This window comes from Ranitomeya variabilis, chromosome 4, assembly GCF_051348905.1.
Source record: "Ranitomeya variabilis isolate aRanVar5 chromosome 4, aRanVar5.hap1, whole genome shotgun sequence".
NCBI lineage: Eukaryota > Metazoa > Chordata > Amphibia > Anura > Dendrobatidae > Ranitomeya > Ranitomeya variabilis.
In genome coordinates, this window is record NC_135235.1 from 406,285,364 (window position 1) to 406,310,961 (window position 25,598).

The following is a 25,598-nucleotide window of genomic DNA, read 5'->3' on the forward strand; positions in this document are numbered from 1 at the left end:
ATCATCAAAATCAACTAGAAAACCCACTATTAATAGAATTAGCTAGGGTTAGGGTTAGGATCCCTAGGGTTAGGGTTAGGGGTAGCTTTTTATTAGAAGAATGTCCTGGTCACCAGGTCGCTGATAAGCCACCCCCCACCATCAAGGTGATAAAGGGATCCAAACCCTAACCCTACCCCTAACCATAACCCTAGGGATCCAAACCCTAACCCTACCCCTACCCCTACCCATAACCCTTGGGATCCTAACCCTAACCCTTGGGATCCTAACCCTAACCCAAACCCTAACCCTAAGGGTTAGGATCCTAACCCTAACCCTAAGGGTTAGGGTTAGGATCCCTAGGGTTAGGGTTAGGATTCCTAGGGTTACTAACCCTAACCGTTACCCTAGGGATCCTAACCCTAAGGGTTAGGATCCTAACCCTAACGGTTAGGGTTAGGATCCCTAGGGTTAGGGTTAGGATTCCTAGGGTTACTAACCCTAACTGTTACCCTAGGGATCCTAACCCTAAGGGTTAGGATCCTAACCCTAAGGGTTAGTGTTAGGATCCCTAGGGTTAGGGTTAAGAATGATCCCTAGGGTTACTAGGGATCCTAACCTTAGGGTTAGGATACCTAGGAACCCAAGGGTTAGGGTTTTCTTGCTTTTTTTTGTGTGTTTTCTTGTGTTTTTCTATAGAAACGCATGCGTTTAAAAATGCATGCAAACGCATGTGCTTAAAAACGCATGCATTTACATAGACAGCAATACATTTTTTTGCCGCGAATAAACGCATGCGGGTTTTTTTGCGGCAAAAAAACGCCGCTAGAAATTACTACAGGTTGCATTTCTGCAACTAAACGCACGCATCAAAAAATGATGCCGAAAACGCGTCAAAACGCATGCTAAGTATAGAAAAAAAACGCATGCGTTTTTTAGCGCTAAAACGCAGCGGCAAAAAACGCAAGTGTGAAACCAGCCTTACATAAATGTCACCTCATGTATACAGTTGCTGGTTGTCTGTAAGACTTTCTACCTTCAGTTTTCTTTGGATATTTAATTATATACTATTTCTGAGTGAAATCTCATACGTCAAAAATTGCATAAGTGTAATGTATAAGGGAAAATTTTGTGTCGTGCTCGTTCTTGTTCTCTTTAAAGAGAATCTGTCAGTAAGATCAACTCGCCTAAACCATCTACCGTATATGGGCATGTAGGTCTTAGGGAGTTGACAAAATGATATGAAAGTATCTGTAATCTGATGTCTTATTCCAGAGAAATTCATATATTTCTTATACGTAAATGAGCTGTTAAGTTCTACAGGCCAGACATAAATCTGCATGAGAATATGTGTACAAGAGAATAGTATGAGACTCACCACTAGTTGGTATACAGATTAAGAAGCCAAAAAAGTTTATTTTTTGCAATCCAAAATTGTGCAACGTAAAATAACAATGACGTTTCTGTCTACCATCCATACTTTCATCAGCAAGGTTACAGATATCAGAAGAGAAGAAAAATACACTAGTAGGCTCACTGTGGTATGAGACAGCAGTCGCTGTGGCAACTGCGTCCGGAACATCATTGTTATACAACCCCTGGCAAAAATTATGTAACCACCGGCCTTGGAGGATGTTTAATCAGCTGTTTAACTTTGTAGAAAAAAAAAAAGCAGATCACGGACATGGCACAAAACTAAAGTCATTTCAAATGGCAACTTTCTGGCTTTAAGAAACACTAAAAGAAATCAAGAACAAAAAATGTGGTAGTCAGTAATGGTTACTTTTTTTAACCAAGCATAGGGTAAAAATTATGGAGTCACTCAATTATGAGGGAAAAAATTATGGAATCACCCTGTAAATTTTCATTCCCAAAACTAACACCTGCATCAAATTAGATCTGCTCGTTAGTCTGCATCTAAAAAGGAGTGATCAGACCTTGGAGAGCTGTTGCACCAAATGGACTGACATGAATCATGGCTCCAACACAAGATATGTCAATTGAAACAAAGGAGAGGATTATCAAACTTTTAAAAGAGGCTAAATCATCACGCAATGTTGCAAAAGATGTTGGTTGTTCACAGTCAGCTGTGCCTAAAATCTGGACCAAATACAAACAACATGGGAAGGTTGTTAAAGGCAAACATACTGGTAGACCAAGGAAGACATCAAAGCGTCAAGACCGGAAACTTAAATAAATAGGTCTCCAAAACAGGAAATGCACAACATAACAAATGAGGAACGAATGGGTGGAAGCTGGAGTAAACATCTGTGACCGAACTGTATGAAACCGCCTAAAGGAAATAAGATTTACATACAGAAAAGCTAAACGAAAGCCATCATTAACACCTAAGCAGAAAAAAATGTTACAATGGGCTAACAAAAAGCAGTCGTGGTCTGTGGATGACAGTCATATTCAGTGATGAATCGCGAATCTGCATTGGGCAAGGTGATGATGCTGGAACTTCTGTTGGTGCCGTTCCAATGAGATTTATAAAGATGACTGCCTGAAGAGAACATGCAAATTTCCACAGTCATTGATGATATGGGGCTGCATATCAGGTAAAGGCACTGGGGAGATGGCTGTCATTACATCTTCAATAAATGCACAAGTTTATATTGATATTTTGGACACTTTTCTTATCCCATCAATTGAAAGGATGTTTGGGGATGATGAAATCATTTTTCAAGATGATAACGCATCCTGCCATGGAGCAAAAACTGTGAATACATTCCTGGAAAAAAAGACACATAAGGTCAATGTCAGGGCCTGCAAATAGTCCGGATCTCAATCCAATTGAAAATCTTTGGTGGAAGTTGAAGAAAATGGTCCATGACAAGGCTCCAACCTGCAAAGCTGATCTGCAATAGCAATCAGAGAAAGTTGGAGCCAGATTGATGAAGAATACTGTTTGACACTCATTAAGTCCATGCCTCAGAGACTGCAAGCTGTTATAAAAGCCAGAGGTGGTGCAACAAAATACTAGTGATGTTTTGGAGTGTTTTTTGTTAAAACAGCTGCCAAAAGAATGTTATTTTGTAATAGTAGCTCCTCTCTCCGTTTCATTGATGTAGCAATGCCACTTACAATTAACCCTCCTCTTTGGGACAGGCAAAACATCAGGTTCTTCCACTCCTTTAAGAAAATACCTGGAATTAAGTCCTCTGCTTGTAATTTTTTAGTCACTGTAAATGGGTGCTCTAGCAATTTTTCCAGCTCAGTCACCTGATTCCACTGACTTCCATTTAGCGTCAGTTGAGGGTTAGCCATGTCTACAAGAAAGGTTTTCAGTTCAACCAAGCGCTGAATCATTAAGTATGTACTGCCCCATCGTGTGGCTTGATCAATAATTGCCCCTTTTCCAGCACGTCTCTTCAAAATTGTGTCACGCGGGTACTGGGTAGACTACAGCTGATTACCCGGGCCCCTGCGATATCCCTAAGACTAGGGAAAACCCTGTCTGTCCCTCTCCCAGAATTTACACTGATGGTGTGCTTGTCTGGGCCGCCAGGCCTGACCCTGACTCCTGTTTCAGTCCTATGCTGAAACCTCCACCCGCCACCCAGTGATAAGACCACACACCAACCCCTACAGAAAGCACAGACAGGGAAAACTAAAAACGCACCACGCCACAGACACACAGGAAAACACTATAATGTGTACAGGGCAAAATAAATACAAATATAGGAAGGAGAAATATGACAAAGGATAATACACCACGAGATACGATATTACTTCTCCTACACCACCACTCCAGACCGAGATCACCAGGCACAAGACACAAGCTATAATCGGCGACGCCCAAAGTCCAGAATGACTATTTAAAGGCCATGGGCATGACCCAGCCTCCAACCCGATTACCAGCTAGATTAACCCCGGAAAACCTGGATAAAGTCTAGCCGGCGCCACTGAGCGTATAGTGGACGAATGTGGAATTACCGCTGTCTGTCGGACGCCCTGGTGTGAATAGCGTCCAACATGACAAATTGAATCAACTTTAGGGGTTCTGGCAACAGTAGCCAATTTTCTCACCTTGCCAATCAGTGCAGCAGCATGTCCTTCTTGCAGACTGTCTCTTATAGCCAGCTGTAGCGTATGCACAACACAGCGCATGTGATGAATGAAAGAACGTATTGACACAGTTTCAACAAGATCCTCTAAACTATAATGTTGCTGTTCATCTGAAGCAACTTCAGTTTGCTCCTCACTTACAATACTGTGTTCCTCTATTTCAAACATTTCTGTGTCTGTGGACCCAGAATGTTCTTCTAGCTGCTGGTCACCATCATTACTCTCATTCATTAGCTTAATAGTACTTATATTTGAAGCATTGTCAGTTACGACAGAAAGAACTTGCTCTTTTTTAAGTTCATAGTCTTGCAGAACCTTTTCCACCAAGACCTGGAGAAACTCACTGGTGTGATGAGCTTTGATGTCTTTTACTGCCAATGTCTTGGTAACTATTTCATTTTTGTCACAAACAAATCGGACATTGATGGCAAAATAGTTCACTCTGTGACGTGTGCAGGCATCCATTTTAAGAAACAGAAAGCGTCCCTTGAGAGTTTTCTTAAGTTCTTCCTTTTGTTTAAAAGCTTCTTCGATTACCAATTTTCTAATACTCTCTCCAGAGAAACACCAAGCTTGCGGGCCATTTCCCCATTCAGACACATAAAAGCTGGTCGTGAAATAATGAAATAGGCACACTACTCTTTACAACAAGCTCTATGATCTGTTTTTTAAAGGTATCTACTGTCATTGTCACAGTAACTTTGTCACTGACAAAATATCTTGCAACTGATGGCTGCAAAGTTCTCTTCTCCTTTGTTTGCCTGGAAGAGCTGGGCACTGGTTCATTGGTTTGGATGCAGTCTTTCCCATCCACTGCTTTCAGTACTTCTGGATGAAAGCGCTGTAAATGTCTCTTTAGATTAGAAGCTCTGGTAGGAGCATTTTTTTCTTTGCCTGAATATGCACTGATCTTGGCTTCACAGCATATTTTTCATCTGGATCATTTGTCATACACTGACAGACATAATGTTTTCTATCTTGAGTGATGGTGAAATGTTCAAATACAGCTGATTTAATGTGACGCTTCTTTGACATTCTCAGGTTTTTAATTCTGCATTCACAATCCAAATGAGGCTGTGTGCACACGTAGCATATTTTTCGTGTTTTTTTGCCGGTTTTTCGCTATAAAAACGCTATAAAACCGCGAAAAAAATGCTACCATTAAGCATCCTATGTAACAGAATGCATTCCGCATTTTTTGTGCACATGCTGCATTTTTTTTCCTGAGTGGAATCGCATTCCAGAAAAAAACGCAGCATGTTCATTAAAATTGCGGAATCGCGGCGATTCTGCAGCCATAGGAGTGCATTGATCTGCTTACTTCCCGCACGGGGCTGTGCACACCATGCGGGAAGCAAGCAGATTATATGCGGTTGGTACCCAGGGTGGAGGAGAGGAGACTCTCCTCCACGGACTGGGCACCATATAATTGGTCAAAAATAAAAGAATAAAAATTAAAAATAGCGATATACTCACCTTCGATGTCCCCCGCAGTCTTCTGGCCTCTCCGCTGCACGCTGCCGCTTCGGTTCCTATAGCTGCTGGTGAAGGACCTGCGATGACGTCACGGTCTTGTGATTGGTCGCGAGACCGCATGTGACCGGTCACGTGACCAATCACAACCGTGACGTCATCACAGGCCCTTCACCGCACAACAGCTATAGGAACGGACGCCGCTGAGGTCTGCAGGTGAGTATAACCATGTTTTTTATTTTTTTTAAACATTCTATCTTTTACTATAGATGCGGCATAGGCAGCATCTATAGTAAAAAGTTGGTCACACTTGTCAAACACTATGTTTGACAAGTGTGACCAACCTGTCAGTCAGTTTTCCAAGCGATGCTACAGATCGCTTGGAAAACTCTAGCATTCTGCAAGCTAATTATGCTTGCAAAACGCTAGTTTTCTGCGGGTATATGCATGCTAATTCTGCATGCGATATACCCGCGGCAGGAGGCGTAGAATTGCCGCGGAAATTCTGCAACGTGTGAACTTAGCCTGACAATTGTTTTTCCTAAAAACAATTGTACAAAATTATTGCCAGGTCATACAACTGATATAGTGGTCAGTAATACTGTTATTCCTCATGTACTCACAGTTAACTGATGCAAAGTTTGTTGAAAGGATAATACTTCTTACAGTCTTCCTCTTCTGAGTAGCAGCTGTGAGATGCTTGGAAGACGCACACCTAGTAAACATCTAGTCTAGAGGAGGAGCTTTACTACTAAGAATTTGTAACATACATTGTAAGTAGGGGGGTTGGGGCAGCATGAGGTTAACCAAGTATAAGATTAGATAAGGGCAGTGGAGAACAGTGACACACAAGAAGTAAGAAATGTCTCTATCTCCAGCAGAACTGCTTATCACTGTTGTTCATAGTTTGATAGAACATATATATTTGAGTAACATTTATAAAATTCATATGAAAGTTCAATTATGAAATATTAACACATTTTTTTTTAAAGCTGGAGTCGGAGTCAGTACATTTCTACCGACTCCAACCAAAACTAACTCCGCCTCCACAGCCCTGCATTTTAGGATCCATTTTATCCTGTTACCCATGTGAAAATGAAAAAAATTGAGGCTAAAAGAATTGTTTTGTGAAAAAAAGTAGTTTTTCATTTTTACGGATCAATTTGTGAAGCACCTGGGGGTTCAAAGTGCTCACTATGCATCTAGATAAGCTCCTTAGGGGGTCTAGTTTCCAAAATGGGGTCACTTGTGGGGGAGCTCCAATGTTTAGGCACACAGGGGCTCTCCAAACACGACATGGTGTCCGCTAAAGATTGGAGCCAATTTTTCATTGAAAAAGTCAAATGGCGCTCCTTCCCTTCCGAGCCCTGTCGTGTGCCCAAACAGTGGTTCCCCCCCCCATATGGGGTTATCGGCGTACTCAGGACAAATTTTACAATAACTTTTTGGGTCCAGTTTCTCTTTTTACCCTTGGGAAAATCGGTATTAGTCTTACCGGTAATTATGTTTCCAGGAGTCCATACTGACAGCACATTGGAGGATGTCCTCCTCCTCCTTCCAGGGACAGGAAACACACGAGAGTTTAAATATCCGGCTCCACCCTCTAATCCTCAGTGTTGTAGCAAGAACCAATCATGGAATCATGCAAATAAAATATCTTTAATGACAGAATTATAATACAAACAGTATATAGGCAAAATCCGAATATATCTGAGAATATTACATGTATGGGGGGGAACTACCGGTGCTGTCAGTATGGACTCCTGGAAACATAATTACCGGTAAGACTAATACCGATTTTCCAGGACGTCCCTGCTGACAGCACATTGGAGAGTACCAAAGGACCTCCTCAGGGTGGGATTACTGCTTGGAGGACTTTCCTCCCAAAAGCCGTGTGCTGACCGGATGTAACATCAAGTTTATAGTGTTTACAAAATGTGTCAGCCCTGGACCATGTTGCGGCGTTACAGATCTGCTCTACAGAAGCCCTTGCACGCTCCGCCCAGGAGGCGGAGACCCCACGGGTAGAGTGGGCTTTTAAGCCTATAGGAGGGGCATACCTTCAGACTGATAGGCGTCTGTGATCACTTCGGTGATCCAACGAGAAATTGAGGCCTTAGAAGCCTTCTTCCCCTTATTTTTGCCCCCAAACAGAACAAAGAGGTTTGGATCAGTACGCCATGAATCTGTAGCACTTAGGTAATCTAGAACCCCTTGCCTAACGTCTAGTGAGTGGAGAGCCCTCTCTTTCTCGTTAGCAGGGTTATTACAAAATGAAGGGAGAATTACTTCCTGATTCCTATTTTTACTGGAGGCTACTTTTGGGATAAAGGCTGGATCTAATCTCAGAATTAGACTGTCATCCCTGATCTGCAGATAAGGATCTCTGATACATAGAGCCTGAATCTCTCCCACCCTCTTGGCTGTAGTAATCGCCACTAAGAAAGCGGTTTTACGAGTGAGAGTAGAAATAGGCATACTATCCCCGGAAGAATAAACTCCTTTACATAGTGCCCTAAGAACCAAGTTAAAGGGAACCTATCACCCCGTTTTTTTCGGTATGAGATAAAAATACTGTTAAATATGGCCTGAGCTGTGCATTACAATAGTGTAGTTTGTGGACCCCGATTCCCCACCTACGCTGCCGAAATACGTTACCAAAGTAGTCATTTTCGCCTGTCAATCAGGCTGGTCAGGTCGGATGGGCGTGGCTTCTTCCCCCAGATATTGCGTAGTTTTCCGTTGGTGGCGTAGTGGTGTGCGCATGTCCAACGTCCCCAATCCTGCACGGGGGGGGGGTGAAAATAGCAGCGATGTCCGTTATTCCATTGGTGGTCGGTGGGCGCGGCCATCTTCCTTTGGCCGCGCGTGCGCAGAAGCGGCGCTCTGCTGGCCGCGGCTTCAGGAAAATGGCCGCCGCGATCTCCATCTGCGCACGCGCGGCATCCCGCGGCCATTTTCCTGAAGCCGCGGCCAGCAGAGCGCCGCTTCTGCGCACGCGCGGCCAAAGGAAGATGGCCGCGCCCACCGACCACCAATGGAATAACGGACATCGCTGCTATTTTCACCCCCCCGTGCAGGATTGGGGACCTTGGACATGCGCACACCACTACGCCACCAACGGAAAACTACGCAATATCTGGGGGAAGAAGCCACGCCCATCCGACCTGACCAGCCTGATTGACAGGCGAAAATGACTACTTTGGTAACGTATTTCGGCAGCATAGGTGGGGAATCGGGGTCCACAAACTACACTATTGTAATGCACAGCTCAGGCCATATTTAACAGTATTTTTATCTCATACCGAAAAAAACGGGGTGATAGGTTCCCTTTAAGGTCCCAGGATGGTGATAGTTGCCTAATGGTGGGGCGCATTCTCTGAGTGGCCCGAATAAACCTTATTATCCATGGGTGAGATGCCAAAGGGTAGTCCAGAAATGAGCTTAGCGCAGACACCTGGACTTTCAATGTGCTGGGTCGGAGGCCCAGGTTAAATCCTTTTTGCAAGAAGTCCAAGATACCAGGGATGTCCAGGGAACCTGATACCACATTGGACCTGCCACCTTCTAAACAAAAACGCTTCCAGATCTTCTGGTAGATGGCTGAGGTAACGGGTTTTCTACTACCCTGGATGGTAGAGATGACTTGGTCTGACAATCCTTTTGACTTCAGGATGTCCCTTTCAGGATCCAGGCTGAAAGACGGAGTCTGCTTGGGTCTGGGTGATACACTGGACCTTGATGGATGACTCTCCCCTTGATGGGTAATTCGACTGGGTTGTCGGCTGCTAACGACCTTAGCACCGGAAACCAGCTTCGTCTCGGCCAAAACGGTACGATTAAGATGACCATAGCCCGATCTTCCTTGATCTTCCGAAGTACGGCTGGAATTAGTGCCAGGGGTGGGAATGCATATGACAGTGGTTGGTTCCACTGCTGACTCAGGGCATCTACCCCTTCTGGTAGATCCGAGGGGTTCAGGGAGAAGAACCTTGGGGTTTTGGCGTTCCTCCTGTTTGCGAATAGGTCGATGTTGGGGGTTCCCCATCGGCGACATAATCTCTGGAAGATGCTTTGTTCCAGTTCCCACTCTGTTGGGCACAGATTTCGTCTGCTTAGGTAATCTGCAATCACGTTTTGGGATCCTTCTAGATGGATAGCTGTAATGGATAGCACGTTGTCCTCTGCCCACCTGAAGATCATCTCTGCTAGATTCTGCAGTGGTTGATAATTGGTACCTCCTTGATGGTTCAGGAATGAAACTGTTGTTACGTTGTCGGAGAATATTCTTACGTGCTGGTTTGAGAGTATGGACTGATTGTGCTTTACTGCTTGCCATACAGCGTAGAGCTCTCTGAAGTTGGATGATCTGCTTTTTATGCTTTCTGGCCACTTGCCTTGCAAGATTCTGCCCTGCAGATGAGCTCCCCAGCCCCAGGCGCTGGCGTCCGTAGTGATAACTACGTAAGGGTGGGTGACCCATAGGACTCCCACCTCTAAGTTCTCTGAACGTGTCCACCAGACAAGAGATCTTCTCGTTAGATTGTTCAATCTCAGTGGAGCTTCTAGGGAAGACTGGCGGCGATCCCAAGCTGATAAGATCTGGTTCTGTAGATGTCTTGTGTGAGACTGCGCCCACCTGACGGATAGTCGATAGTGCACATGACCGCGTTTTGGTTTATAGGCGGGATTGCTGACCGAATGGATTCCATGCGGAACCTTCTGTATCTCACCCATGCATTCAAAGGCTTTAGATTTATTATTGTGCGGGTGTCGCCTGATGGCCGCGTGACCGTGAACAGGGAAGAGTAGTGACCTTTCCCCAACTCTGACTGAGGGACAGGAATTATTACTTCTGTCCTGAGCATGTCCTGTAAGTCCTTTAGTATAGCCGAATCTGGTTTGACTGCCGTAGGTGTAATGTATCTTTCTGGGGGAGGTGAATATAGTTCTATGTTGTAACCTTCGTAAACAGTACTGAGAATCCACTGATTCTGAGTAATCAGGGCCCAATTTCCTGCGAACATACGGAGCCTCCCCCCAATGTGAGTGGCGTCATAGGGATTTATTTTTATAGGATGGGCTAAAGAAGGATGCCCTGTTCTTATTATTCTGTCCACGGGAGCCTCTGTAGGATCCCCTGCTGGACCGACCCTGATTTTTAGGATCGAACTGCTTCCTGGAGAAGAAACCTCTCCGAAAGGGCTGTGGACGTTTAGGTTTGTCCTCCGGAAAACCTTTCTTTTTATCGGACGCTGACTCGAGGATAGAGTCCAAAGCCGGTCCGAACACCCTTTGTCCAGAAAATGGAATAGAGCAGAGTTTGGATTTGGAAGCATTGTCACCAGACCATGACCTAAGCCAGACCGCCCTCCTAGCTGCGTTAGATAGTGAGCTATTACGGGCTGAAAATCTGACAGATTCAGCCGTCATATCGGATAAGAAGGCCATTGCGGACTTCATTATAGGAAAGGAGTGCAGGATATCAGCTCTGGGTGTCTTATTGGATAACTGCTCTTCTAACTTCCCCATCCATAAGTACATAGACCTGGCCACCGAAGTGGCTGCTATGTTCGTTCTAATCAAAGCTGCAGAGGATTCCCAGGCCCTTTTAAGGAGGATGTCGGCCTTCCTATCCATAGGGTCACGAAGACTGGAGGAGTCTTCGAAGGGTATAGCAGTCTTTTTAGTGACCTTTGCTACGGGAACGTCAATTTTTGGGATCTCTTCCCATAGCTTGACTTCCTCCGGATCGAACGGCAGGCGACTTTTGAAGTCGCGAGAAAGCACTAATCGGCGCTCGGCCTCCTTCCATTCTTCTATAATCATAGCTTTGATATGATCACTAATGGGAAACACAGTCAGGTTTCGTGCCACGAGTCCTCCGAACATCAGGTCCTGCCTGGACTGTGGTTTAGCAGTCTCTTCGATCTGCATCGTATTCCTAACAGCCTGGACAAGTTCGTCTGTCTCCTCGGACTGGAAGAGATACTTCCTGGCTCTGTCCTGGTTTTCCACGGGAATTTCACCTTCCTCTTCTGATAGTGAATCCCTAAGCTCGGAACCTTCATCAGAAGAATATTCTGGCTCCCCCTGGACCTCCTCCTTCCTGGCGCGCTTGCGACCGGTTATGGGACTGGCAGGCCGAGAATGCGAGAGGCTGGATATAGAAGCCTGCACCTCTTCCCGTATAAGGGATCTCATCTCGGAGAACATTGATGACTGCTCGTCGTTCATCACTTTAGACGTACAGGTGGCACAGAGCGTCTTGCCATGGGAGTCTGGGAGTTTAATATGGCATACAGGACATCTGATGCTCTTCATTGTGGCCTTCCCAGATTTTTTGGTCGTGGCAGGGGGAGCAGCGGGGTTTCCCTTATCCTAAACGGTATAAGATAGGGAATAATAGGCTAGAGGGAGCGAGGAGCTTAGATAGTACAAAGGGTATACTGCCCAGGGCAGGCTTACCCCTTCCTCATCGTTTCTGTCCTCCATAGCCGGTTCCAGATGCAGACGATACTACTCCTGATGCAGGTGCTGGACGCTAACACAGAGCGACCGCTCTGACAGCGTTTCTCCAGTCTGGAGCGTCTGTTCCCCGTTCATAGAACGCCACCGGAAGTGACGTTTCGCCGGCTCCTGAGACCGGAAGTGACGCGGCTCCCCAGAACCCGGAAGTGCCGACAGGCTGTAGCGTCTCCTGACCGCGCGCTCTGCCGGATGGAGGCTGCCTGGATCGCCGCCGCGTCCTGAACCGAGAGCCCCCCAACGGGGGGAGCGGTTCACTCCCGGAGCATCGTCCGCTCCGGGCCTCTGGGGTAGAGGGACTCCCCTCCGGGGAGTTTCGACCCTGAGCCGCTTGACAGGGGGAAGGATTGGAGGACCGCTCGATCCCCCTGAGCTCGGTAAGCTGCTGCTTCTCTACGTGTGTCCCTCCATGCAGGGACAGGAAAAACACTGAGGATTAGAGGGTGGAGCCGGATATTTAAACTCTCGTGTGTTTCCTGTCCCTGGAAGGAGGAGGAGGACATCCTCCAATGTGCTGTCAGTAGGGACGTCCTGGAAAATAAAAAAATTGTTGCTAAAAGATCTTTTTCGTGACTAAAAAGTTAAATGTTCATTTTTTTCCTTCCATGTTGCTTGTGCTGCTGTGAAGCACCTAAAGGGTTAATAAACTTTTTGAATGTGGTTTTGAGCACCATGAGGGGTGCAGTTTTAAGAATGGTGTCACTTTTGGGTATTTTGGGTATCTCTCGTTTAACAGAATAAAAATTCAAAATTTGAAAATTGTGAAATTTTCAAAATTTTCGCCAAATTTCAATTTTTTTCACAAATAAACGCAAAAATTATCGACCTAAATTTACCACTAACATGAAGCCCAATATGTCGCGAAAAAACAATCTCAGAACCGCTAGGATCCATTGAAGCGTTCCTGAGTTATTACCTCAAAGGGACACTGGTCAGAATTGCAAAAAACGGCCAGGTCATTAAGGTCAAAATAGGCTGGGTCATGAAGGGGTTAAACAGCAGAGCTTTGAGAGCATCAGCACATCTATTTGTAAGAAGACAAAGTTCAGTTCTCCTGCTCTGTGTTGTTTACTTGTCTCACACTGGTAATACCTCCCCTTATGCAAATAAAGCTCTGGAGATAAGAGTCTCATGCAGATTAGCGTCCAGCCCATAGATAATAACGGCTCATTTACATAAGGCTGGGATCACAGTACGTTATGGGCGTCCGTTAGACGGACTACGTTACACCGCGGCATAAACGCGGTGTAACGTAGTCCTTAACGGCAGTCATTAATTCCTATGTCGGATGCATCACTAGCGCACGCCCACAATGGGCGTGCGCTAGGGATATGCCATCATTGAATTTCGGACTGTGAGACGCGGGCTGCAGCGTTTCCGGGTCCGTCACTGCTAGCGCAGATAGAGGTAGCAGATGCTCTATCTGCGCTAGCGTGCTGCCATACTGGCACTTACGTTTACAGCAGCCCGTTACCGTCTGTGTTGAACGGGCTGCTGTAAACGTAATGTGAACCCAGCCTAAGAAAAAAAATAGGTTTCTCTGAAATAAGACATCGGATTACAGATATCAAGGTATCACTGTATTCAGCTTCCTATGACCTGCATACCCATATAGACAGCTTAGGAAGACTGCCAAGATAAATCATCATCAGCACACCGCTGACAGGTTTGTATTCTCCTGAAGAATCACAGTTTGGACCAGTGGAATGGTTGCGTCGGTGGTTCAAACTGTGCTCTTTGCTCTGTAAATTTTGTCTCTGCAGCATGGGAGAAGCACAGGACGGCTGAAGCAGAACAGATCTAAATTTGCACAGCTTCATTGCTGTAAAGCATAGAGCCTGCTTGTGCAATACGCTCCTTGATTAGGTAACCAGTCACACTGGCATTGGAGGATAGACAGTAACTTAGGCAATGAGATGTACATTAAAATTGCTTAATTTTTGGGAACAGAAACAATTTTTAATAAGGGGTAAATTGCTTGATTTCACAAGCAGTTTGCAATTTTACCCATTTATGAACTTATATCACTTCTCCCCTATGCCTCCAAACTACTGGAACAACACGTCTACCTTGAACTGTCCTCCCATCTCTCTTCTTGCTCCCTCTTTGACAGGTTACAATCTGGCTTCCAGTCACACCATTCCACTGAAACTGCCCTAACTAAGGTCACCAATGACCTCTTAACCGCCAAGAGCAAGCGACATTACTCTGTCCTCCTCCTCCTCGACCTGTCGGCTGCCTTTGACACAGTGGACCATTCCCTATTATTACAGACCCTCTCATCCCTTGGCATCACAGACTTGGCCGTACATTCCTCAACCAAGAATCTGCAAAAACCCTAGTCCATGCCCTCTAGTCCATGCCCTCATAATCTCTAGCCTTGACTACTGCAACCTCCTGCTCTGTGGCCTCCCCTCTAACACTCTCGCACCCCTCCAATCTATTCTAAACTCTGCTGCCCAACTAATCCACCTGTTCCCCCACTATTCCCCGGCCTCTCCCCTCTGTCAATCCCTTCACTGGCTCCCCATTGCCCAAAGGCTCCAGTACAAAACCCTAACCATGACGTACAAAGCCATCCACAACCTGTCTCCTCCTTACATCTGTGACCTCGTCTCCCGGTACTTTCCTACACGCAACCTCTGATCCGCACAAGATCTCCTTTTCTACTCCCCTCTTATCTCCTCTTCCCACAATCGTATACAAGATTTCTCTCGCGTATCACCCCTACTCTGGAACCCTCTACCACAACACATCAGACTCTCGCCTACCATCGAAACCTTCAAAAAGAGCCTGAAGACCCACCTCTTCCGACAAGCCTACAACCTGCAGTAACCACCGATCAACCAAACCGCTGCATGACCAGCTCTATCCTCACCTACTGTGTTCTCAACCATCCCTTGTAGATTGTGAGCCTTCACGGGCAGGGTCCTCTCTCCTCCTGTACCAGTTATGACTTGTATTGTTTAAGATTATTGTACTTGTTTTTATTATGTATACCCCTCCTTACATGTAAAGCGCCATGGAATAAATGGCGCTATAACAATAAATAATAATAATAATAACTTGAGACAACCCCTTTAAAGTGTCCCAGAGGTCCCTCTCTACGGTTGCCTAGTTATAAGCCATATCACCAGGAAAGCATAGCTTATTAACTTGTAGTTTAGTGTGAAAAATTACAGCTGTATCAGCAAAAGAACAATAATTTATTAAAGCCGCTTTTATTTGGGCACCTAAGCAGGCTTTACATTACACTGCACACATCATTTGTCACAATCTCTCACAGTCCTGCCTGAATGTTAAATTTAGGCTACTTTCACGTTAGCGTCGTGCACTGCACGTCGCAATGCGACGTTGCGAAGCACCGACGCATAATGTGGAAGCGCCGCACAACGGGGGGATTGTGAGGTGCGGGGAGGCGGGCGCGGAGTTCCGGCCGCGCATGCGCGGTCGGAAAAGACGGGCACGACGCACCAAAAAACGTTACAAGCAACTTTTTTTGGTGGCGACGGTCCGACGCAACCGTCGCATGACAGTTACGACGTGTGGCAATGCGTCGCTAATGCAAGTCAATGGAGAAAAAACACATCCTGCAAGCACTTTTGCAGGATGCCTTTTTTCTACAAAATGACGCATAGCGACGTGCAGTGCATGACGCTAGTGTGAAAGTAGCCTTAGAGGGGCATTTCTGAGCCCAGATATCTCACACTGCACTCACTTATTGCAGACCTTTATGTACAATATGTTAGCGCTTCAAAGCAACAGAGAAAGGCTTACTCGTGTATCACTGCTCAACTTCACAGTCCTTTCTCGTTTCGGGGCCATCTTGGTCAGTTGGGTTACCTGGAATATAGACGGAAATCACTTTGAGGGATACTTGATTAAAGGATTCTATCATGAACATTTTTCCCAACCCAATCAGCTTTCTGTACATGTAAATAATAAATCCAACAATAATCAATTTGTCTAAGGTTTTGCATAAAAAGGGTTTGTTCCAAAACATGTTACTTGTTCATACCTAAAAACAGAGGCAGAGTCCTTCATGGATTCCACATATAGGCCCCAAATCTCCAGTCATAGTTCGTAGAACTATTTGAAATGTGACATTTTTGGACAACTCAAAATTGCGATTTTTGGCATTTTCTCTCCAGTCCTTGACAATGCCGAGAACATTTTGGAAAGCGGGAAAAGCTGTGATGTGACCAAGCACCTCTGACAAGTTTATTATAACTTACACCATAAAATGAACTAATTAGGCCAAAACTGTGAGCCAGATCCTAGCTAGGATAACAACCCTAGTGGTGGCGCACCGCGCTTGTAAGAAGCACCTACTTCAGTCAGTAAACAGGAGAGTCAGTTCACCAGGTCTGGTTGCACCTGGTTTGAGACAGGAAACATCACATGGAGCCAACCTATTAGAGGTTGATATGGAAATGACCCAAAGGGCCGTGTTTATTTTCACTTTGTGTTGGTTTATGCCACATGTATAATAAACCAACAGAAGATTTAAAGAGACAGTGTACCTGTGTCTACCTCTGTGTGCAGCCGAGGTAGCCGATCTACCACAGCTTTTATGAAGTATTGCAATGAACGAGCATTGCAATTCTTTATAACTGTCAGTTCTGCACTGACACACAATCTTGTTAGACCAGGGGTGGGCAATTAAATTTCCCAAGGGAACACATGAGAAACCGTGACTATTAATACCACCGGTCAGAGAGCCAAGTCTATAAGACGCCTCTCTTTTACTGATCCTATAGTTGTATAGTAAATAAACACACAACCAGAGTAAAGTCCTTTATTTGAAATACATTTATAGTTGCCTAATGCCATTCAATTGAGGCCATGATCACCTGTAAAAAAAATAAATAAATAAAAAAAAACATATCCCTTTACCTGTCCGTCATTCTGTCCCTGTTAGGGTTGGCGGAATGCACCGACTATATATATTATATATATATATATATATTATATATATATATATATATATATATATATATATATATATATATATATATATATATATATATAAGACAGTTGGTGCGTTCGCAACCCGGGGTCCACCGTGCAGCAGGAGAGGAACCTGCTGCTAGTAATAGGCGGTACTATATGGCGGTATTAGCAAACTCTGTTACTTCACAGATTCGCTAGAATAACAAGATGCTGTGCCCTGTTAAGCTCACAGGGGAACACAGCTACCAAACAAAGCAAAACTGTGGTCATGCAGTTAGAATAGCAGACAAACAACTCCTCACCGGAGGTGCCGGTATTCTAGGGGCTTATTTCAGCCAAATCCTGACCACATACAAGCATGACCACACTGGCGCTGACTCTTTAACATTGGTTTGATACTGGCGCATGGCCGTGCGACCATGCGAACCTTTTATAGTTTTAGCACTCAAGGACCTTCATAGTGGTCCAACAGGAACCGCTTCAGGACCTGCGCATGTGACCCCCGACCTCCAATGGGAGGTCGTCCGGTGGGCATGCCCAGTATGGGAAAAGCAGGACTTAGTCCCAGAAAGATCTGCTCGCTGCTGATCAGCGCTGGCTACAAAGGCAGAGCCTGGAAGAACAGTAGTAACCAGTCGCCCAGCATCAGCCTGGGTCAGACGCTGGGACCGATGTCTCCGCTGAGCAGGCTCCACTGCGACTGGAGAAAAATGGGAGACCGCAGCGGAGATGGTTCGAGATTCCCCCTGTGCAGAGGCGGGAACTCGACACCTAACAGTCCCAAGCTGTAATCCATGTCTGGAGATAAAACAGTTTTCAACCTTGGCGGTAGCAAGATGCAACCGTCCAAGCTGAACACCACTGAAGAATGTGCTGCAGCCTCAGTAACTAGCGGTGACATCATCCAGGTTACTGAGACTGTGTTCACAGACGAGCTCCTGAACTATGGTGAACTCAGTGAAATCCCTGCTAGCAGTGAGAAAAAGTCTCACGGTGGAGCGTTTTCACCCGGTGAACTGTGACACTTTTTCTCTCTGTGCTAGTGGGGGTCTCACTGAGGTCAACGAAGTTCAAGGGCCTAGCAGCGAATGCAACTTCAGTGGCCTGCAGTAACATCGATGACGTCACCGCAAGTCACTGACGCTGTGCTTGCAGCAGCTCATTCCATAGTGGTTCTCAGCCTGGACGGTCGCATCTTGGTATCATTCAGGTTGAAAACTGTTTGATCTCCAGACATGGATTACGGCGTGGTACACAACGACGGACAGGTGAGGAATATGGTTGTTTTTTTTTTTTTTTTTATTTTATACAGGAGACCAAGGCTTCAGTGGAATTGGGCGTTAGGGGAGTATAACTCTGTTTACTATTTTTAAATAAAAAAGTAAAAGTGTGGCTTTTTTATTTCAAATAAAGGACTTTATACTGTGTGTTTAATTATAGTATAACTATAGGATTAGTAATGCATGAGTATCTTATAGGCGCTTCTCAATTACTAAGCCGTGGGTTTAAGGGCACCGGACAATACAAAGGTGACATCAACTTCACAAATATGAACCTTACTTGCAGCCACAGGGCAAGTGGAAAGAGTCTGTCAAATAGATGCACCTTTTCTGGGCTAGTCCGGGCTGCTATTTTCAGACTGGGGGGAGGCAATATCCATGGCTCCTTACCAGCCTGAGAAAATCAGCCCCCAACTGTCTGTTTTAGCTTGGTTGGCTGTCAAAAATGGGGGGGACCCTATGCCAGTTTTATTTATATAAATAATTTAAACAAAAATCTGTGTGGGACCCTTCTATTCTTGATAACCAGTTTTGCTAATACTGACAATTGAGGGTTGGAGCCAGCATATGTCAGTTTTGACTGGCTGGTTATCAAAAGTACAGAGAAACCCAGTTTGTTTTATTATTATTTATTTAGAGCGCAGGCATCAGCTGATGATTACTTCTCCGAGTCGCGACCTGCTCTAACTTATTAGCGGCAGCAGGTGTAGAATCCTTACAGGAATGAATGTCATACAAGATCTTATTCTACACTATACACTGCATGTTTCTTTAACGTGTTTTTAATTGATTTTATGTTTTGCAGAAACACGTGCATGGCATTCAGAGATATATTGTGATTTCTCAATAGTTGCACATATGATTTGTATTATTAGATATTTAAGACTGCTTTATTCTTTTACAACATGCCATGATTAAGGCGAAACGTGTTGGTTTATTGGATTATCTGTGGTTTGTTGAAAATCCCGGATTTTGAAGTTTGTAAATAAATGTGAAATTTTATACATACCTCATTTTTCATCGATGTATAATCTTGTTTTTTTTCTGTAATTCAGTAAGTGGCACACAAATCCCAATTGGGTGCAATATATATATATATATATATATATATATATATATATATATATATATATATATATATATATATATATATATATATATATATATATATATATATATATATATATATGGGTAAGTCTCCACGTTCAGGATTGCATCAGGATTTGGTCAGGATTTTCCATCAGTTTTTGTAAGCCAAAACCAGGAGTGGGTGATGAATACAGAAGTGGTGCATATGTTTCTATTATACTTTTCCTCTGATTGTTCCACTCCTGGTTTTGGCTTACAAAAACTGATGGAAAATCCTGACCAAATCCTGATGCAATCCTGAACGTGGAGACTTACCCTAATTGTCTAAGGGGCACTTCCGTCTGTCTGTCTGTGTCACAGAAATCCCAAGCTGCTGATTATCAGCAACGGGCACAGTCCGGCCGTGAAATGGCCGCTCCCTACTCCCCTGCAGTCAGTGCCCCCTCCATACTCCCCCCCCCCCCCCCCCCCAGTCAGCGCCCACCACCCACATAGCGTTTTAGCAGTCCGTTAAACTGACTGCGTTACACTGCGGCATAAAGCAGTCTGTTACTACTGCTATTAACACTGTGTGACGAACTTTTTACTATTGATGCTGCCTATGCAGCATCAGTAGTAAAAAGATATGTTAAAAATAATTTAAAAAAATAAAAAATGGTGCTATTCTCACCTTCCGCCGTCCACCGATGAGCGCAACCGGCGAGGCTGCCGCCAGCTTCCATTCCCAGAGATACATTGCGAAATTACCCAGATGACATAGTGGTCTCGCGAGACCGCTAAGTTATCTGGGTAATTTTACAATGCATCTCTGGGAACGGAAGCTGGCGGCCGCCTTGCACGCATCGGGACAACTTCGGTGGACGCCGGAGGGTAAGTATATAACTATTTTTTATTTTAATTATTTTTTTTTTAACAGAGATAAGGTGCCCACACTGCTGTATACTACGTGGGCAGTGTAATTTACTGCATGGGCTGTGCTATATACTACGTGGCTGTGCTAAATACTACGTGGCTGTGCTATATACTACGTGGCTGTGCTATATCCTGCACCCCGAACCCCCGACCAATCAGCGACAGACGCAGTCCAGCCGCGAATTGATGCAGGATTTAAACCACGCTTCGTTGATTGGTTGTGCCCGGCCGGCCGTGGCCAATCAGCGATATTGGCGCGGTATTTAAACACCGCTTCGGTCATTGGTTGTGCCCGGCCGGCCGCGACCAATCAGCGACAGGCGCAGTCCAGCCACGAATTGGCACCACATTTGAACCACGCTTTGCTGATCGGCCAGCCGGGCGCGACCAATCAGCGATATTGGCGCGGAATTTAACCCCCACTCACAGCGCGACGTACATACATACATACATATTCTAGAATGCCCGATGCGTTAGTGTTAAATATTAATTGAATTATTCTTATTCTCAATTCTGTACTGAGCACATTGCTTCTTGCTGACATTACAAAAAGCTATTTCTGTGTGAGTATAAGTCAACACCATATAAAGGGGAACACGTGGTCTGTAGGACACATATATAAACGTCTCTTAGGAGGGTGTGGGGGCTTTTGTCACGTGGCGGCTGTCACCTCCTGCCTTCACCATCATTCTCCATGGACATCAGACAAGGAAGGAACAGCTGGTAGCGGTAGCCATGATGACCTTCAGATTTCACACAGACGGCTTTTACCATTTAGAACTTTGGGAAAGATGAGTATGAAGTGCTGATATCTACACATGGACAATCTGTTCGTAACTATTTCATCAATTTTATGTTTTGCTGCAATGTGGTTTTTCTGTGGACAATTCAATAAACCACTTCCTTTTTATGAGAATATCATGACATTTTTCTTTAATAACGCACCTGGTAAAGTCCTGATTAAAGGGACACTGTCACCCCCTCCAGCCGTTATAAACTAAAAGAGCCACCTTGTGCAGCAGTAATGCTGCATTCTAACAAGGTCGATCTTTTAGTTTTTGGTACATGTATTCCCAAAATAAAGCATTTTATAACTTCTCCAAAATACCTGTCTTTCGCCAGGGAGGCAGGTTCTCACCCCCCTGCTTGAAACGCCACACTGCCGTCACTCAAATCTTCAGGGGCGCCGGGCACCGCCCCCTCCGTGCTGTTTTCGCATGAAATCCGGCGCCTGCGCTGTGTTGTACTGTCTGGTGCAGGCGCAGTGAGCTCTGGCCGTCTGACCTCCGATGCAGTCTTGCAGACTGCGCCTGTGCGGCCGCCCACCTTGGTAATCCCAGCCCCGCACTCTGCATAATGCATAACACACTGCGGGGCGGGGATTCAGTAGATGGGTGGCCGCACTGCCCGCATAGGCGCAGTCTGCAACCCAGCAGGTGAGGTCAGACGGCCAATGCTCAATGCGCCTGCCCAAGGCAGAAGAGCACAGCGCAGGTGCCGGATTTCCGAGGAAAACAGCGCTGAGGCGGCAGCGCCCCAGAAGATATGACTGACGGCAGTTGGGCGCTTCAAAGAGGGGGGAGTTCAGACCCGCCTCCAGGTCTAAAGAAAGGTATTTGGGCAGTATTATAAATACCTTTATTTGGGGAATAACAGCAACAAAAACTAAAAGAGCCACCTTGGTAGAATGCAGCTTTACTGCTGTACAAGATGGCTTTTTTAGTTTATAACGGCTGGAGGGGTTGACAGTGTCCCTTTAAATAAATGTGCGAAAATAAGCATATTTAACAGTTAGAATCGGGCCACCATCTAGTAATGTAATATCTGGCCGCTGTGGGTTTGACGCAGCATCAAACCAGCAACAATTCCTGAACGTGGGACTGTACCCCAAGGCGGGGATGGGGAGACATTCAGAAGCCCTTTTCATAGTGTCAGCGAGCGTAACTGGAAGTACTGACAAGCAGTAAGGTGCCCCATAAACTACTCAGCAGCACCTTAGTGCCCCATAAACTACTCCGCAGCACCTTAGTGCCCCATAAACTACTCAGCAGCACCTTAGTGCCCCATACACTACTCAGCAGCACCTTAGTGCCCCATACACTACTCAGCAGCACCTTAGTGCCCCACAAACTACTCAGCCTGCATTTCCCTGTATACAGTATCAGACACCCACTCCCCCACATAATAACTGTCAAATGGCACCTCGTAATAAGAGTAAATACACAAATATGCAAATAAACAGATAAAAGCCCAGCCCCAAATAGCTGAAGGGAGTTCTCACAATGTTTTATGGTTGTTCAGAGGAGACTTTACTTACACGACACTTCGCCTTACGTCCGTATGGCCACGCCCCCTTCCTCAGCGGTGTCCCGTGGACAGTAGGTGGCGTGCTGCTGCCCCTACACCGCACACACGACCAGCGCTGCTCCCTTTCCGCCTTGCTTCTGGCGGGAAGAGTCATGTGACTCCGCTTGGTCACGCGGTGTCAGTGGCAGTGCTGTGAGCGCTCTGCGCCTGTGCTGACTGTTCTCTCGTCAGCTACTCAGTGCTCGCTCTGCTCCCGTAGGGAACGTTTATCTTTTTCATTCGTTCTCAGGTTCAGACCGGCGGCACCGTGTCTGTGCATGGTGTTTAGCCCACAGTGAGCGTTATGTGCTGGAAAGGACGTTCTGTTATGGTTGCTTTGACCCGCACACTGTCACCTCCGCTCTAAGCGCCATGTTGTGTAGTGCCCGGATTAGGGGCAACTTCCAATTTCAGCAGCTAAGAATCAGTAATTCCGCGCTGTGCACTGCACAATGTGCTCTGGATGAGGCGGCTGTGGCCACGTCAGTAATGTAAAGCACCGGCCATTGTACCTGTGTGGTGCTGCAGCAGCTGTGGGCACAGGCAGCATTTGCAGCTTTCTTTTTAAAGATTCCTTTTTTTATTTTGTGGCAATGACTTTTTTTGGCATCAAATACAAAAGAATGGGGCACGTGGTTGAATTTAACAGCTGAAAAAATAAGAGTTATAATAAGCTATTTGTTTTTAATCACTGTAAGCTCAGAAAGTTGCATAATCCTTTAACCTCTTCACCCCGAAGCCTGATTTCAACTTCCTGACCAGGCCATTTTTTTTCAATTCTGACCACTATCACTTTATGAGGTCATAACTCTGAAACGCTTCAACGGATCCTGGTCATTCTGAGATTTTTTTCTCATGACATATTGTACTTTATGATAGTGGTAAAATTTCTACGATTTGACTTGTGTTTATTTGTAAAAAAACGGAAATTTTTTGGTGACAATTTTGAAAACTTTGCAATCTTTGAACTTTGAATTTTTATGCCCTTAGATCAGAGAGATACAGTATGTCACAAAAATTAGTTAATAAATAACATTTCCCACGTGTACTATACATCACAATTTTGGAACCAAAATATTGTTTGGTCAGGAAGTTATAAGGGTTAAAATATGACCTGCGATTTTTCATTTTTTTCAATAAAATTCAGGAAACCATTTTTTTTAGGGACCACCTCACACTTGAAGTTACTGTGAGGGGTCTATATAACAGAAAATACCCAAAAGTGACACCATTCCAAATACTGCACCCCTCAAGGTACTCAGAATTACATTCAAGAAGTTTATTAACCCTTCGGGTGCTTCACAGGAGCTGAAGCAATGTGGAAGGAAAAAATTAACATTTAACTTTTTAGTCACAAAAATGATCATTCGGCATCAATTTGTTTATTTTCACAAGGGTAAAAGAAAATGGTCCACTAACATTGTTGAGCAATTTCTCTTGAATACGTCGATACCCCATATGTGGGGGAAAATCACTGTTTGGGCGCACAGCAGGGCTCGGAAGGGAAGGAGCACCACCTTTTGACTTTTTGAATGCAACATTGGCTGGAATTGAGAGTGGACGCTATGTCGCGTTTGAAGAGCCCCTGATGTGCCTAAACATTGGAAAACCCGCACAAGTGACCCCATTTTGGAAACTAGACCCTTTAACGAACTTATGTAGCTGTGTGGTGAGCACTTTGAAAACCCAGGTGCTTCACAGAAGTTTATAACGTAGAGCCGTGAAAAAAAAAAATCAAATTTTTGCCATATAATGATCTTTTAGCAACGATTATTTTATTTTCACAAGTGTAAAAGGAGAAAATGGTCCACTACCATTGTAGAACAATTGCCCCTGAATACGCCGATACACCATATGTGGGGGAAAACCACTGTTTGGGCGCACAGCAGGGCTCGGAAGGGAAGGAGCACCTTTTGACATTTTGAACGCAAAATTGGCTGGAATTGAGAGTGGATGCCATGTCGCGTTTGAAGAGACCCTGATGTCCCTAAACATTGGAAAACCCCCACAAGTGACCCCATTTTGGAAACTAGACCCTTTAGCGAACTTAAGTAGCTGTGTGGTGAGCACTTTGAACCCCCAGGTGTTTCACAGAAGTTTATAACGTAGAGCCGTGAAAAAAAAAAAATCAAAATTTTTCCACAAAAATGATCTTTTAGCCTCAATTTTTTTATTTTCACAAAGGTAACGGGTAAAAATAAACCACTAAAGTTGTTGCACATTTTCTCCTGAATACGCCGATACCCCATATGTGGGGGAAAACCACTGTTTGTGCGCACGGCAGGGCTCAGAATGGAAGGAGTGATGTTTTGGATTGCAGATTTTGATGGAATGGTCTGCAGGCATCATGTTGCATAGTTACATAGTTATTAAGGTTGAAGGAAGACTAAGTCCATCTAGTTCAACCCATAGCCTAACCTAACATGCCCTAACACGTTGATCCAGAGGAAGGCAAAAAAAAACCATGTGGCAAAGAGTAAGCTCCACCTTGGGGAAAAAAATTCCTTCCCGACTCCACATACGGCAATCAGACTAGTTCCCTGGATCAATGCCCTATCAAGGAATCTAGTGTATATACCCTGTAACATTATACTTTTCCAGAAAGGTATCCAGTCCCCTCTTAAATTTAAGTAATGAATCACTCATTACAACATCATACGGCAGAGAGTTCCATAGTCTCACTGCTCTTACAGTAAAGAATCTGCATCTGTTATTATGCTTAAACCTTCTTTCCTCCAGACGTAGAGGATGCCCCCTTGTCTCTGTCTCAGGTCTATGATTAAATAGATCATTAGAAAGGTCTTTGTACTGTCCCCTCATATATTTATACATTAAAATAAGATCACCTCTTAGTCTTAGTTTTTCCAAACTAAATAGCCCCAAGTGTAATAACCTATCTTGGTATTGCATACCCCCCAGTCCTCTAATAACCTTGGTCACTCTTCTCTGCACCCGCTCTAGTTCAGC

General features: G+C 44.9%; 1 protein-coding gene across 5 annotated transcripts in view; it reads right to left on the minus strand.

The window, feature by feature from the left end:
• Window positions 1-22,781, minus strand: part of LOC143764962 (centromere protein Q-like) — a 64,037-nt gene extending 41,256 nt beyond the window's left edge. For 4 of the 5 annotated variants that reach the window (XR_013213307.1, XM_077251117.1, XM_077251114.1 and 1 more), the window contains exons 1-2: window positions 22,603-22,761; window positions 15,829-15,894 (exon numbers count right to left, since the gene is read on the minus strand). Coding sequence is in view for 4 of the 5 variants with exons in the window: in XM_077251117.1 (XP_077107232.1) it covers window positions 15,829-15,894; window positions 22,603-22,746 (210 nt within the window). In the remaining variant the exon portion in view is untranslated. Of the gene's footprint in view, window positions 1-15,828; window positions 15,895-22,602 lie in introns of all 5 variants that reach the window. The other variant, XM_077251115.1, reaches the window with a different exon arrangement.
• Window positions 22,782-25,598: the final 2,817 nt, after the last annotated feature.